General features: G+C 36.5%; 1 protein-coding gene across 2 annotated transcripts in view; it reads right to left on the reverse strand.

The window, feature by feature from the left end:
* The window catches only part of Zmat1 (zinc finger matrin-type 1), a 48,255-nt gene that overhangs the window by 19,990 nt on the left and 10,962 nt on the right, over window positions 1–17,303 (reverse strand). For both annotated transcript variants that reach the window (XM_090327200.1, XM_090327199.1), the window contains exons 2-4: window positions 12,102–12,208; window positions 9,703–9,804; window positions 9,448–9,622 (exon numbers count right to left, since the gene is read on the reverse strand). In XM_090327200.1, the coding sequence (XP_090183326.1) occupies window positions 9,448–9,622; window positions 9,703–9,804; window positions 12,102–12,208 (384 nt within the window). The remainder of the gene's footprint in view (window positions 1–9,447; window positions 9,623–9,702; window positions 9,805–12,101; window positions 12,209–17,303) is intronic.

Genomic DNA, 17,303 nt, shown 5'->3' on the forward strand with positions numbered 1-17,303 from the left:
ACTACAGTTTTTCCTAGCTCTTTCATTTATTCTAATCCTCTTGAGACCAAATCAATGGATTTGGGGAACTGGAGATAAAGACAAAATGTTCAAAAGGTTCTCTCTTATCTTGTGCACTAGATGGTCAGACAGAATAAACAAATGTAAAACAATTAGAGAGATTAGACTAAATCTACCTCTAATGCTGGCTTCACTCATTAAGGTTTTTTTTAAGGGGTCACTTGATCTGTAACGTAGTGCCCTTCTGTTGTTTTTTTTGCTTTGCTTTGTTTTGTTTTTTGCATTTTTGCAAGTCCTGGGCTTGAGCTCAGGTCCTGAGCACTGTCCTTGGACTTTCTCAAGGCTAGAACTCTACCACTTGAGCCTCAGCATCACTTCCAGCTTTTTTCTATGTATGTGGTACCGAGGAATCGAACCCAGGTCTTCATGCATGCTAGGCAAGCACTAGGCCAAACTCCCGGCCCTGTTTGTTTGTTTTTTTTTTCCCAGTTCTGGGATTGAGCTCAGGGCCTGAGCAGTGTGTTTGGACTTTCTCAAGGCTAGAGTTCTCCCACAACAATGAATTTTTATAATGTTTCCAATGGCAGTGACTTTTTAAATTGTATTTTATTGTCGGGGTAATGTGTAGAGGGGTTATAGTTACATTTATCAGGTAATGGATACATTACTTCTTGAACATTGATACCACTTCTCATGTTTTTGTCCCCCTTTCCCTCCACCCATCACCCCAGTGACTTTATTGTTGAACATTAATGATCATTACTTTGATGTAGCATACAAAGTTACTGAAATATGAGTTGGGTTTTCCAGAATATACTTTGCCATTTCAGGGCACTTTGGTCAAATTTCTCATATGTGCTGGAATCCCAACCTCTCTAGAAGGATGAAAAAGGAAATGCTTTCTATTTCTCTGTATCTGTGGGATTTGGTATACTGTAATTGTGCCAGTGGTAGTTTTTAATTTTCATGAAAAGAAAGGGATCGGCTACCAGGATAGAAGATTCAATGACTTTTTTAAACCTATTATTATAGTTAGGAAATAGCATGTTTTTATGGTAAAGCCATTAGTCTGGACACACATGTGAGAAAATATTGTGGAAAATAGTGCAGCAATATGCAACGGCCATTGGCTAAGATTTTTTTTTCCAGTCCTGGGGCTTGAACTCATGGTCTGAGCACTGTCCTTGTGCTTTTTTTTTCTCAAGGCTAGTGGTGTGCCACTTGAGCAACAGCACCACTTCGAATCGAACTTAGGTCTTTGTGCATCGAAGGCAAGCACTTTACCAAGAGGCCAAACTCCCGGCTCAGATTTTATGGTTTCCTTAGAAACTGAAAAGTGCTCTATCTTCTGGCTATTGTATATAGCAGTATGGAAAATAATTTGCTTTTATTTTGATTTAGAAAACTGAGAGATAGGGATATAGAATTTTTAAAAAGTCAACTAGTGTTTATAGTCTTCAAAGAAAAAAGAGAACAAAAAGTTATGCATGGGGAACAAAGATACAGGAAAGCCACCAGCACCACGATATTTATTGTAGCACTATTCATTATAGCTAATGTGTAGAATCAACCCTGATGCCCCTCAATGGACAAATAGATAAAAAAAATGTGGTATATAATCACAATGGAGTTTTACTTGTACATTAGAAAAAATGATATTGTACTATTTTTAAAGAAATGAGAAAACTTGGAAAAAAATGTTAGGTCAAAATAGACAAAGGTTCTGTGTTTTCCCTTATATGTGCAAGTTAGATTTAGCTTACAAATTCATAATAAATTGGGTGGTATGCAAATGTATACAAATATATTAACTGAAATGTGATAGATTCAAAAGAGACATCAAATAGTGTAAGTTCTTCCAAAAGGCAAAATCTATATTCAGCAAAAATAAACCACCAGGAAGGTCAGTATTGAAAGGGGGTGGGGTGGAGACAAGAGGAAAAGGGTAGACAAAGAGGAAGAAATGCTGACAAGAATTCAGTAACTATAAAATTAAGAAAAGGGGTGGGTAGGGGAGGGATGGGTGAGAATGTTGAAAGGGGTGATATTGATCACAATATATTGTATTCATAAAGGGCTTTGTACAATTACTTAAAGATAATAATTTTAAAAGTAAAAAAGGTACAGACATAGTATAGAGATATATAGTAAAAATTATGACTCTATAGACATAATGTTTCATTACATAGATTAATATGTATCTATGACATATAAACCCTCAGTCTAATTTTAATTATGTTCTAAAATCTAAGTGCCAATATAGGGAAAGAAATGGCACCTAAACATCATACCATCTAAGGAACACAAGAACAGTTAAGACACAGGCCCTAATGAAAGCTCGTAAAAATGGCAGGAACTAATAAATATCTCTTAATCCTAACTCTCAATATCAATGAACTTAACTCTCCAATTAAACGGCATAGGCTGTCTAGTTGGATCAAAACGCAAGAGCCACCGTTCTGCTGTCTTCAGGAGACACATCTTACCCCCCCAAAAAAACCAAACATCTTTTGAAAGTGAGAGGTTGGAATAAACTCTATCAAGCCAACAGCCCCCATAAACAGGCTGGAGTTGCCATCCTCATATCAGATAAAATAGACTTCAAACCAAAATTAGTAAGAAAAGACAAAGAAGGTTACCACATATTACTAAAGGGATCTTTCCTCCAGGAAGATATAACGATCCTAAATATCTACACACCCAATCCCGGAGCTCTGAACTTCATCAAGCAAACTTTACTTTCACTGAAACCATAAATAGATCGAAACAAAGTGATTGTCGGTGACTTTAACACACCACTCTCACCTATGGACAGATCAACAAGGCAAAAACTCAACAGAGAAATCTTAGAATTGAACAACTATATAGACCAAGTAGATCTAACAGACATCTGCAGAATATTCCACCCAGCAACAACACAATATACGTTTTTCTCAGCAGCACATGGAATATTTTCCAAAATACACCACATCTTAGGCCATAAAACAAACCTGGACAGATTCAGAAACACTGAAATTATTCCCTGCACGCTCTCAGACCACAAAGGCATCAAATTGGAATTGAACACATATCTCCACCTATGAAAACCCTGTAACTCATGGAGACTGAACAACACATGTTTGAATCACCAATGGGTCATCGAAGAGATCAGAACAGAAATCCAACAGTTTATGAAATTTAACAACAAGCAGCACAAAAAAATACCAACTCCTTTGAGACACGGCAAAGGCAGTACTCAGATGAAAATTTATAGTGCTGAGGGCCTACAACAACAACTTGGAAAAATCGCAAACCAACAATTTAATATGTCACCTTAAGCTCCTGGAAAAAAGAGCAACAAACCAACCCTAATCCCAGTAGAAGGAAGCAAATTATTAAAATCAAAGCAGAATTAAATGATTTGGAATCCAAAAAAAACTATAGAAAGAATCAACAAAACAAGGAGTTGGTTCTTTGAAAGAATTAACAAAATTAACAAACCCTTAGCAAATCTTACCAAAAAAAGAAGAGAGCATACTGAAATAAACAAAATCGCAGACAAAAATGGTAAAATCACGAAAGAAATTACCAAGATCCAGAATATCATGAGGGAATACTTCTCAAAACTTTACGCCAAAAAATTTGAGAATCTAGAAGAAATGGATGAATTCCTAGCCAATATTAACATACCCACACTGAACCAAGAATAACTAATCCAACTCAACAGGCCTATTTCAAGCTCTGAAGTAGAAATGGCAATAAGAGAACTTCCACCTAAGAAAAGCCCAGGGCCAGATGGATTCACAGCTGAATTCTATAAGGTCTTCAAAGCAGAGCTCACACCAATACTCCTCAAGCTCTTCAACGAAAGTGTAAATGAAGGTTCTTTACCAAACTCATTCTATGAAGCCAGTATAACATTCATCCCCAAACAAGACAGAGATTCATCAAAGAAAGAGAACTATAGACCTATTTCTTTGATAAATATCGATGCAAAAGTTCTCAACAAGGGCCGGGAGTTTGGCCTAGTGGTTAAAGTGCTTGCCTGGCATGCATGAAGGCCCGGGTTCGATTCCTTGGTACCACATACATAGAAAAAAGCTGGAAGTGGTGCTAAGGCTCAAGTGGTAGAGCTCTAACCTTGAGAAAGTCCAAGGACAGTGCTCAGGCCCTGAGCTCAAGCCCAGGACTGGCAAAAAAAAAAAAAACTTCTCAACAAAATACTGGCCAACCATCTACAACAACTCATTAAAAAAATTATACACTATGATCAAACTGGATTCATCACAGGGAGGCAAAGCTGGTTCAACATATGCAAATCAATTAACATAATTCAACACATCAACAGGAGCAAGGACAAAAATCACATGATTGTCTCAATAGATGCAGAAAAGGTATTTGACAAGATCCAACACCCCTTTATGTTAAAAGCTCTGGAGAAACTAGGAATCCATGGAACATTCCTCAATATAACAAAGGCTTTGTATGACAAACCCACAGCTAGTATTATACCTAATGGTGAAAATCTAAAGCCATTCCCTCTAAAATCAGGAATGAGACAAGGATGCCCACTCTCTCCACTCCTCTTTAACATAGTATTAGAAATCCTAGCCAGGGCAATAAGACAAGAAGCAAGCATAAAGGGGACCCAAATAGGGAAAGAGGAAGTAAAAGTATCCCTCTTTGCAGATGACATGATTCTGTATTTAAAGAATCCTATGGACTCTACTCCCAAGCTCCTTGAGCTGATTCAAACTTTGGAAGGGTAGCAGGCTATAAAATTAACCCTCAAAAATCAACTGCCTTCCTTTACGCCAACAGTGAGAGGAATGAGGCAATAATCAGGAAAGCAACTCCTTTCGCAATAGCCTCAAAGAAAATAAAGTACCCAGGAATTAGTTTAACTAAGAATGTAAAGGATCTTTTTGATGAAAATTTTAAAACCCTAAAAAAGGAAATTAAAGCAGAACTAAGGAAATGGAATGGAAGAATCAATATTGTGAAAATGAAAATCTTGCCAAGGGCTATCTACAAATTCAACGCAATACCCATCAATATCCAAATGGCATTCTTTAAAGAAATAGAACAGGCAATCCAAAATTTCATATGGAATAATAAAAGACCCTGTATAGCAAAAACACTTAGCAGAAAGAACAGCGCTGGAGGAATTTCAATTCCAAACTTTAGACTCTATTACAGAGCTATAATTATCAAAACAGCTTGGTACTGGCACAGGAACAGGCCTGAAGACCAATGGAATAGAACTGAGGACCCAGATATTAAACCACAGATCTATGGCCACCTAATCTTTGACAAGGGAGCCAAAAAAATAGAATGGAAGAAAGACAGCCTCTTCAACAAGTTGTGCTGGCAGAACTGGTTAAGCACCTGCAGAAAACTAAAGTTGGATATCCTTCTTTGTCACCTTGCACTAGAATTAACTCCAAATGGATCAAAGACCTGGAGGTAAAAGCTGACACACTGAAAACTTTACAGGAAGGAATAGGAGATACACTAGGCCTCCTTGGCACAGGTCGAAACTTTCTTAAAAAGGACCAAGGATCACAACAAATCAGAGAAAGGCTGGATAAGTGGGACTGCATTAAACTGCAGAGCTTTTGTATGGCAAAGGACATAGCTAGTAAATTAATTAGGAAGCCTACAGAGTGGGAGAAAATCTTCACCAATCAAACAACGGACAAAGGCCTCATATCTAAAATATATCAACAACTCAAAAAATTGAATCACTCCAAAACTAACCTCCAAAGTAACGACCATCCCATTAAAAATGGGCCAAAGACTTAAAGAGAGTCCTCTCTGAAGAAGAAACAAAAATGGCCTACAGACACATGAAGAAATGCTCAACATCTCTGGTCATAAAAGAAATGCAAATCAACCATTGAGCCTATGTTCCTTTGAATCTGGCTTACTTCACTTAATGTGATTTTTTTCTAAGCCTTTCCATTTCCTTACAAATGGGGCGATGTTGTTCTTTCTGACAGCAGCATAGAATTCCATTGTATATAAATACCACATCTTGTTGATCCACTCATCAACTGAGGAGCATCTGGGTTGGTTCCATCTTTGCTATGGTAAACAGTGCTGCAATGAACATCATTGTGCTAGTGATTTAGTATGTCCTTGTTTCTGGATGATGGGGTAAATGGAATTGCTGGGTCATAGGGGAGCTCTATGTTTAGTCTTTTGAGGAACTGCCATACTGCTTTCCATAGTGGTTGAACGAGTTTGTACTCCCACCAACAGTGTAGTAGTGATCCCTCCTGGCCACATCCCCTCCAGCATCTGTTGTTATTAGTTTTCTTGATCCTGGCCATTCTAACGGGAGTGAGGTGGAATCTTAGAGTTTCAACTCAGATTTTTGAGAACAAGCTGGGCTGTAGAATTTGCTTCCTGATGCTGAACGGATCCTGATTTTAGATGAGATTTACAGAAAGAAATTCTAACATTTTTTTGTTTTATTCTTCCTAATAAACTAATTAAACATCAAAAAAAAAGAAATGCAAATCAAAACAACTCTAAGATTCCAGACTCACGGGAACTTAGGCTCAATGATTTCCCTCATTCGTCATAATCAGTAGAAACCTTGGGCTCTACTAGCAGAGATCTGCAATAGAGCAAAATCTTGATACATAAGGCCATATAGTATGAAGCTAATTGAAAGGACCTCCAGGATATTGAAACAAAAGCCATATAATGAATGATTGTTGTCCTTAATGTACTATGTTGTCTCTCATCTCCTTTGCTGTCCCTTGGTTACCTCATATTGTTATAGTATCTCACTTTGTTATCTGATATATTGAATTTATTTGTATTTGGATATTTGAAATTTGATAGGGAAGGAGGGAAAACCAAGACAGGTGGGGGGGGTGTGGGGGGGAAATGGGTACCAAGACATGTGAAAGGGTATCAATGTACGTGAATTAATGCACCTTCTATCTGGCAAATATCATGTACCTCTTTTACTAATTACAATAAAAAATAAATAAAGAAATAAAGAAGCAAAAAAATAAAATAAATATATCAACAGCTCAAAAAATTGAATCACTCCAAAACTAATCTCCAAAGTAGCAACCATCCCATTAAAAAATGGGCCAAAGACTTAAAGAGAGTCTTCTCTGAAGAAGAAATAAAAATGGCCTATAGAGGGTTTAGTATGTCCTTGTTTCTGGGTGGTTGGGTAAATGCCAAGTAGTGGAATTGCTGGGTCATAGGGGAGTTCTATGTTTAGCCTTTTGAGGCACTGCCACACTGCTTTCCATAGTGGTTGAACGAGTTTGCACTCCCACCAACAGTGTAGTAGTGATCCCTCCTGGAACATCCCCTCCAGCATCTGTTGTCATTCGTTTTCCTGATCCTGGCCATTCTAGCTGGAGTGAGGTGGAATCTTAGAGTTGTTTTGATTTGCATTTCTTTTATAACCAGAGATGTTGAGCATTTCTTCATGTGTCTATAGGCCATTTTTGTTTCTTCTTCAGAGAAGACTCTCTTTAAGTCTTTGGCCCATTTTTTAATGGGATGGTTGTTACTTTGGAGGTTAGTTTTGGAGTGATTCAATTTTTTGAGTTGTTGATCTATTTTAGATATGAGGCCTTTGTCCGTTGTTTGGTTGATGAAGATCTTCTCCCACTCTGTAGGCTTCCTGATTAGTTTACTAGCTATGTCCTTTGCCATACAAAAGCTCTGCAGTTTAATGCAGTCCCACTTATCCAGCCTTTCTCTGATTTGTTGTGATTCTTGGTCCTTATTAAGAAAGTTTCGACCTGTGCCAAGGAGGCCTAGTGTATCTCCTATTCCTTCCTGTAGAGTTTTCAGTGTGTCAGCTTTTACCTCCAGGTCTTTGATCCATTTAGAGTTAATTCTCGTGCAAGGTGACAAAGAAGGATCCAGCTTGCAGCACTATTCACCATAGCAAAGATATGGAACCAACCTAGATGTCCCTCAGTTGATGAGTGGATCAACAAGTTGTGGTATTTGTACACAATGGAATTCTATGCTGCTGTCAGAAAGAATGACATCGCCCCATTTGTTAGGAAATGGAAAGACTTAGAAAAAATCATATTAAGTGAAGTAAGCCAGACTCAAAGGAACTTAGGCTCAATGGTTTCCCTCATTCGTCATAATCAGTAGAAACCTTGGGCTCTACTAGCAGAGATTTGTAATAGAGCAAAATCTTGATACATAAGGTCATATAATGTGAAGCTAATTGAAAGGACCTCCAGGATAGTGAAACAAAAGCCATATAATGAATGATTGTTGTCCTTAATGTACTATGTTGTCTCTCATCTCCTTTGCTGCCCCTTGGTTATCTCATATTGGTATAGTATCTCACTTTGTTATCTGATTTATTGAATTTATTTGTATTTGGATATTTGAAATTTGATAGGGAAGGGGGGAAAACCAAGACGGGTGGGGGGTGTGGGGGGGAGGGATACGGGTACCAAGACATGTGAAAGGGTATCAATGTATGTGAATTAATGCACCTTCTATCTGGCAAATATCATGTAACCCTTTTATATATTACAATAAAAATATATATATAAAAGGTCATATAGTTGGACACTAAATGAAAGGATCTCTAGGATATAGAAACATAAGCCATATAATGAATGATTGTTGTTCTTAAGGTACTATTTTATCTCTCATCTCTTTTGCTGTCCCTTGGTTATCTCATATTGTTACAGTATTTCACTTTGTTATCTGATATATTGGATTTATTTGTATTTGGTTATTTGAAATTGGATAGGGAAGGGGGGACAAGATGAGGGTTGGGGGTGGGGGGAGGGAAATGGGGACCTAGACATGTGAAAGGATATCAATGTATGTGAATTAATGCACCATCTCTCTGGCAAATATCATGTAATCCTTCTATTAATTACAATAAAAATATATATAAAAGAATAAAATCGGGCTAGGAGTTTGGCCTAGTGGTTAAAGTGCTTGCCTAGCATGCATGAAGACCCGGGTTCGATTCCTTGGTACCACATACATAGAAAAAAGCCGGAAGTAGTGCTGAGGCTCAAGTGGTAGAGCTCTAGCCTTGAGAAAATCCAAGGACAGGGCTCAGGCCCTGAGCTCAAGCCCAGGACTGGCAAAAAAAAAAAAGAATAAAATCTAAGTGCCAGTGACTGTATATATATAGATTCCCTTCTTGAATACTTGTTTGTTAAATATGTCATTTGTAATATAATATAAAAATCAATGTTAATAAAATCTTTAATAATGAAAAAGCTACATAGGAAGTACATGAGAAGTGACTAAGTAGAATATTAATCAACATGTACTGATAAGTTGACTTGAAACTCCTTTGTACTAATACTTATTTTTAAAAAGTAAAAAACAATAACAAAAGTTTTCCCAATAAAACATAGATGATAGAGCTGGTGGGGTGGGGTGGGATGCAGGTTGAGAAGATTCTGTACAGAAGATAAATAGGAAATAGAACCTTACTCATCATTGGTTGAAATCCTGATGAAGATATTTGATTGCGTTCTTCCATTAATTGCCTCTGTGTTTTCTCATGTATTTTCCCCTCACACTGAGAGTGAGCAACAACTGAGGAGCTAAATATCATGTTGCAGGGATCACAAAATTTGCTTCTGTCCACTACTTCATTCTCATGCATCTGAAATAATCACAGTCTTGTTGAAAAGAGTAACACAACCTCAAGGTTTAGAATTACAACAGTCAATATAGAAAACTCACCTGGAAACTCTCAACATACATCTTGCTTTTCTTACCAGGTACTTCCTTTTGTTCCCAACACATTTGAAAATAAAATCTAGCATTTTGAGCATGTTTTTCACTCTGGAAGAAAAGAAACATGTTAATAGAAGTGTGTTTATTCCTTAGTTGAATGTGTAACTTTCTGAATTTCAGGACAGCATGTAAGTTTTAATATATTTCATCTGCATTCGTTTTATGGAAGAGTTCCATATACTCTTATATTCCTAAATCTATGTTAAAGTAAAAACAATTCTACCATGCATACGATAATAAATTTTATATTCTTCCTTTTGTCAGAGGCTCCTGGTTATGACTTGGTATCAAATGTTTACTTTACACTCTTGTACATGGTTCCCAGCTAGAACAGTATATTTTCCAGCCTCCCTTTCAGCAAACTATAGACTTACATCAAAACTATGGCCCAAAAGATATATGACAGTCCTTTATACAGTACAATTAATAAACACTAATTCCTATATAATCCCAAGTGTTGTGTGGAACTTTCAAGGAGATAATTTTTTTTCTATTCTTCTTCCTTCTTGCTTCTAGATTTAAGATGCAAAGGATAGAATTCCAATAGTCACCTTGGACCATGTGTGACCTTGAAAACAAAAGCTTATTCATCAGACAGAAAATGCCAAGCTACCTCATTGTGTCATGGAGTTTTCAAATAAATCCTTCATTGTCTTATCTCTAAAATTCTTTTATGTGAGGAAATAAAATATGATTCATTCAAGCCACATTGGAAATAATCACTGAAAAATGTGTAGTCAAATACATAAGAATAAATAAGTTGTTGACATAAGAGGAAAGAAAACTAGCACTTCCTGAAAACATTATTTGAAGCCATTATTCTCTATAGAATTTTAAATTGTGAAATATAACCATCATGATGTGGCAGAAAGGAAAGAATACAGCTGAAGCCTATACATATTGTACAATCTAGCTTCAAGAACATTTTGGTTTATTTTTTTCACATCAACTTTTTTACAGTGTTGAAAAATTTCAGATACAGTCCCATACCCTCATGCCCATAATCTTTTCCTCGTTCTCCTTACAGGTAACTACTAACTGAAAGTTAAAGTATAGTATTTCCTTTCATGCTTCTATTCTTTTATAACGCTTGCCTGCAGCTACGCAGTTTATATACTACTGTATTAATAGAAAGTAAAATTCATATTTTAGAAATTTGCTGCATCTTTTCTCAATTTTCTTTTGATAGCTCAATATCATATCTGTCTCACTACCAATTCTCTTTGAGTTATATTACCTGAGAATGTGCTAAGCACATATTTTACTTACCTCTCACAAGTATGATGAGGGAAATTTTCACTATTCCCTTTTTTTTAGGTTCAAGAAATGTGATCAGAGAAATAAAGCCATTTGCCCTGGGTTACATAAGTAGTCAATTGTGGAGTTAAGATTTAAACCTACTTTATCTCAATCCACATACAACACAATTTCCCTCAGTAATTCAATCCTAATGAGCATCTGAAACAAAATACAGTTGCCAATAAGATGGGCAATAAGTAAAATGAGATAAAGTACTTAAATAAATAGAATTGGGGGTGACATTGCCCAGAAAGAAATGTACTCATTACTTGACTTATGAAACAGTAGCCCCTCTATACTTCACCTTAATAAAACAATAAAATTTAAAAAAACAATTTTAAAAATAGAACTGGAATTACATTTGTTTGAAATAAATGTATTTAGTAATCACAGTAAACTAAGTAATAGATAGGAGAGAAACCTAATAGTTTATTTGATGATACAAAATGTGAAGCAGTGCCAAATGAAAGAGCACTGAATATGAAATCAGAAGATTTCATTTTTAAGCTTAGTCATGCCAGTGAATAACTATGAAAAATCACTTGAGTCTCAGCTTTCTAATTCATAAACTAAGAGTAAGAACACTGAAGATTTTCTCTTCTGGCTCTAAAATCCTATGGTTCACTGTCTAAAAGGATGTATCCAAGTCAAAGTATAAGACTGGTTAATGTTGTTTCTTTAGTTTTCATTTGTTGTAAAAGATTATGCATGTTCTATAACATCCCTTGATTCATAGTAATAATTTCCTATTTCAGTTTCATAATGCCTCTTTTATATTTACTATGAGAACAATGAATATAAAGGGACACAGAATAAGATGCAGAAGAGAAAATGATCATTGGGTTCAATACAATTTACTTTAATCTGGGTTTCCCCCAAATTCAACGTCATATGTTGCTGTCCTTCCCTGAGGAAATATTTCCAAACATGAATGGAAATATCATGAGGCATTTTCTTATGATAATAATAATGATAAAGACATTTTATACAGTTATGTACCACATTAAATCTTGCTTTACACTCTATTCCTACTGTATTTAACCAACCTTATAATGGGAAATCCTTTGAGATTCGAACTGTAGCACCACTCCACAAATATGACAAAAGTCATTTGTAAAATGTCCAGCCTTTCTCTGGTCATCCCAAGTGATATCTATGAACAGAAAAAAAACAATCTATCACGTTAACTAATCTTTTTTGCGGGGGCGTGGGGTTAGGGAGCGCGAGTATTTTGTGTTTTATAGCAGGTAGTACTCAGAAATTCACTGTTTAAAGACTATTGATTGTGCAAACACTAGCATACTCATTAGGCCAAACAAATCTCACATAACACCACCCCCAAAATATCAAGTAACGATCATGTACTGACATCTAAAAATCGATGCTGTAATGTTTTTCATTATAATAACACATCAAACATTCTTTTGTATTTACATACTTAACATATAAATTTCCTAACAGCTTCCATGTGTTCTGACCAAGACTGTTACTTTACAATGTATAAACCACCAAACATGAAAATTTTACTTTTTATTTAGCTATTTAGGTGATTACATTGGTACTATGCATACTTTCGCGAAGGCATAGTAAATGTGATACATATGCATAGGAAAATATAGAAGGATTAAAATTAAATTTAAGCGATGTTAGGTTTATTTAACCATAATCTTTGGCTGCAGATGAGATTTTTTTTTCAGGTTCAGACCCCAGATTGGTCCCACCACCAGGATCCAGACCCATATCCACAGGCCATTTGCTTCAAACAACTCAAGAGTTCAACGCTTTTTTTCACAAAATCCAGGCCACAGACCACTCCATTAAATCCTAGTAAGAGGCTGTGCTCCTTGGACTGAAGCTCCAAGACCACTCTTGTGCTCTTAGGCACGAAGCCTGTAATAGTGGTTCCAGGTTCCCAAACAACCACGGACCTAGCACTTGCAGATTCAGACATAAAGCTCATTCCAGTACCAGTCATTTCCTAGCTTTAGGCTAGCCTGTGCAAGAAGTAGTAGGCATGCCCTTGTGCATCATGGCTCTAGGTCTATCCTCAAAGTCATGAACAATGTATCTATCACACTGTATTCTAGTTTTACGTTAAATCCTAAGGACCTGCCTGCTGCTGACCAAGGAACCAGACTACTGATGGAGTCCAGTAGCAAGCTCTCCTTAGAATCACGTCAGAGACCTGCCCCAAATCTCTGGACAAATCCTTTGGACACAATACACCATATAACATAAATAATATGCTGAGGAATAAGGAACCACTAATTTAGATGTTCAAGAATTCCTAAATATTATACTGATTTCCAATATCAACTTACAATTACAGGTTTATCCACTATTAGAGAGTTTTGATACTGACAAGTTGGTGAATATCAGGCCAAAGCATTTAATCCAGTCTTTCATTCCTAGGGTTCCATGAAATCCATGAAATGATTGATTCCCTTCTTATTTTTCCTTTAGAGTAGTATTGACTAAACAAGCACTGATGTCTCATGCCGATAGTCCCAGCTACTCAGGAGTGTGAGATATGAGGATTGAAGTGGGACGCCAACTCCAGCAAAAGTCTGTGAGATGCCTATCTACAATTAACCAGTAAAAAGAAAGAAATGGAGGTATGGAGCAAGTGACAGAGAGCCAACCTTGAGAGAAAAACATAAGCAAGAGCAGGAGGCCCTGAGTTCAAGCCTCAGTTCCACACACACACACATACACACACACACACACACACACACACACACACACACACAGAGAGAGCAAAAGTTACCATCTTTAACTCAGTTTTTCAGAAAGTTTCGTTTGCTTTAATTTTTCTTCTGTCCTTTCTTCTTCTTCCTTAACTTTCCCCTCCCCCTCATTCTTTTTTGGCTCAAAACAACAGATTCATACTTTCTTAACACTGGAGGTTTTGACGTGCTAAATGGGTCTAGTAGATACGAATTCTTTTTAAACATTTTAAAAACAATTTCATGAGCATAAATTAATTGCACAAAAGAGTCTCGTGAAGAAGAAACAAAAATGGCCTGTAGACACATGAAGAAATGCTCAACATCTCTGGTTATAAAAGAAATGCAAATCAAAACAACTCTAAGATTCCACCTCACTCCAGTTAGAATGGCCAGGATCAAGTAAATTAATAACAACAGATTCTGGAGGGGATGTGGCCAGGAGGGATCACTACTACACTGTTGGTGGGAGTGCAAATTCGGTCAACCACTATGGAAAGCAGTATGGCAGTTCCTCAAAAGACTACACATAGAGGTCCCCTATGACCCAGCAATTCCACTACTTGGAATTTACCCAATCATCTAGAAACAAGGATGTACTAAATCCACCAGCACAACAATGTTCATTGCAGCACTATTTACCATAGTAAAGATATGGAACCAACCTAGATGTTCCTCAGTTGATGAGTGGATCAACAAGATGTGGTATTTGTACACAATGGAATTCTATGCTGCTGTCAGCATTTGTTAGGAAATGTAAAGACTTAGAAAAGATCATATTAAGTGAAGTAAGCCAGACTCAAAGGAACTTAGGCTCAATGGTTTCCCTCATTTGTCATAATCAGTAGAAACCTTGGGCTCTCCTAGCAGAGATTTGCAATAGAGCAAAACCTAGATACAAAAGGCCATATAGTGGGGGGAGGGAAACGGGTACCAAGACATGTGAAAGGGTATCAATGTATGTGAATTAATGCACCTTCTATCTGGCAAATATCATGTAACCCTTTTACTAATTACAATAAAAAAAGGCCATATAGTATGACACTAAATGAAAGGATCTCTAGGATATAGAAACATAGCCATATAATGAATGATTGTCGTTCTTAAGGTACTGTGTTATCTCTCATCTCTTTTGCTGTCCCTTGGTTATCTCATATTGTTACAGTATCTCACTTTGTTACCTGATATATTGGATTTATTTGTATTTGGTTATTTGAAATTGGATAGGGAAGGGGGGAAAACCAAGAAGGGTGGGGGGTGTGGGGGGGGAGGGAAATGGGGACCAAGACATGTGAAAGGGTATCATTGTATGGGAATTAATGCACCATCTATCTGGCAAATATCATGTAACCCTTCTATTAATTACAATAATAAATATATGAAAAACATTTTTAAAAAATAAAAATGAGTCTTGTGATATTTAGGAGATGTACACAATGTGCTTTGATCAAACTCACCCTCCCCATATTGCTTCTTTTGTTCTTATTTTTTAGTCAAATGGCATCATTATCTCTAGCTCAAAATCTGAACAATTCTCAGAAAATTACTGACTCATATCAATTGTAACATAACATTCTTATCTACTTCTTCTCTTTAATGCTACATAATACTGTTTAGTTTGCGCCCTCAATGTGAACATTATCAAGAAATCTAATAACAACAGATGCTGGCGGGGCCGAAAGGGAACTCTACTACAATATTGATGAGTGTAAAGGTGGTTCAACCACTCTGGAAAGGAGTATGGTGATTCCTCAAAAGACTAAACATAGAGCTCCCCTATGAACCAACAATTCCACTCCTTGACATTTAATCAAATGACCACAAACAAGGCCACACTAATGCTAACTGCACAGCTAGGGTCACTCCAGTATTGTTTACCATAGCTAAGATATAGAGCCAACCCAGATGCCCCTCAGTAGATGAATGGATCAAGAAGATTTAGTACTAATACACAATGGAATTCTGTGCTACCATCAGAAAGAAGGACATCGTCCCATTTGTAAGGAAATGGAAAGACTTGGGGAAAAAAATCATGTTAATTGAAGTAAGCCAGATGCAAATTCTACATGGTTTCCTTCATTTGTAATAATTAGCATATGTCTAGGATAGTCATAGCAGAGGATCAAATAGCTCAATAGCTATGTATATATGACCAAATAAAATGATAATTGAACTCCAAGATCTACAAATAAGAGGTTTTTTATTTTAATGTACCGGATGAAGATCTTTCTTGTTTCCCTTCTGCTTTATCCCCTGTAGTCACTGTCTTTGATTTTGGTATCCGTGTCATGTACATATGTTTATCTGATTTGGGGAAGGGAAGGGGGACTACAAAAAAAAGTGAGACAAGGGGCAAAGAATGACCCAATGCAATACTATCCTCACAAGATATTATGTTGGAATTGAACTTTACTAATTAGGGAGGGGAGAGTCTGGGAGAGGGAAAATAGGAGAACAATAAGGTTCAACAAAAAATGTAGTCATTATCTTAAGTATATAACTGTAACCTCTCTGTACATCACCTTGACAATAAAATCAAATTTAAAAAAGAAATAGGAAAAGAATGAACATTAATTGAAGGTCTTCTATGTGTAAAACCAGATATCAGTTAATTCCTTTAGATGTTAAGGCAAATGTACATGTTATGTTATATTGTCTATATTGTGAAAATTAGGAAATTAGAATTAAGTGAAATGAAAATAACCTGTGACATGTGTTATTCAATGGAGCTGGGGCATAAATTTTGTCTAATTTTGACTCCATTACAGATGAAAAACTGTTTCACATGTATGAAATGATCAACTGAATAACTCCTAATTTCAGGGAGTATACAATTAATTAACAAAGATAAAATGTGTAGAAAAAAACCCTATAAACCAGGCACTGGTGGATCATGCCTGTATGCCTAGCTACTCGGGAAGCTGAGATCTGAGGATCACATTTTTCAAAGCCAGCCCAGGCAGGAAAGTCCATAAGACTCTTATCACCAATTAACCATCAGAAAACCAGAAGTGGAGCTGGGGCTCAAAGTGGTAAAAGTTCTAGCCTTGAGCAAAAGATCTAAATATTTTATATACTATAAGACAGAAGAAGGTATTGGATACTCCTGCTACAAAATTTAGGGAAACTTTGTAAAGAATAGCTCTTGATCTAGGGATTAAAAGATGTGGCAATTTTAAGTTAAAGAGTAAACTAAATGTATTGAGAGGGGAAAATACTACAAATAATAATGAAAAGCTTTGAATAGAGCCAAATCATAACAGAGAGCCCTTGCATTTAACTGTACATTTAACAGAAGAAAAAGAGTACAGTATCCAAGAATATGTGTTTTTAAACAGGTAACTGAGGCGTATGTATGTGGCTGTAGTCTCATGTATAGACAAAGCTTCGTTTCCCATAAATTTGATATGGATGTGATGATCTCTGCTTTCCAATAGTGAACTCTGAAGCTGGGAGATAGTACTTTTCCTAGGTAGTACAGACAAGTCTGTCCAAGTGTTCACTGATTGCTAACTCCTAAAA

This window comes from Megascapheus bottae, chromosome X (assembly GCF_031878675.1).
Source record: "Megascapheus bottae isolate mThoBot1 chromosome X, mThoBot2.hap1, whole genome shotgun sequence".
NCBI lineage: Eukaryota > Metazoa > Chordata > Mammalia > Rodentia > Geomyidae > Megascapheus > Megascapheus bottae.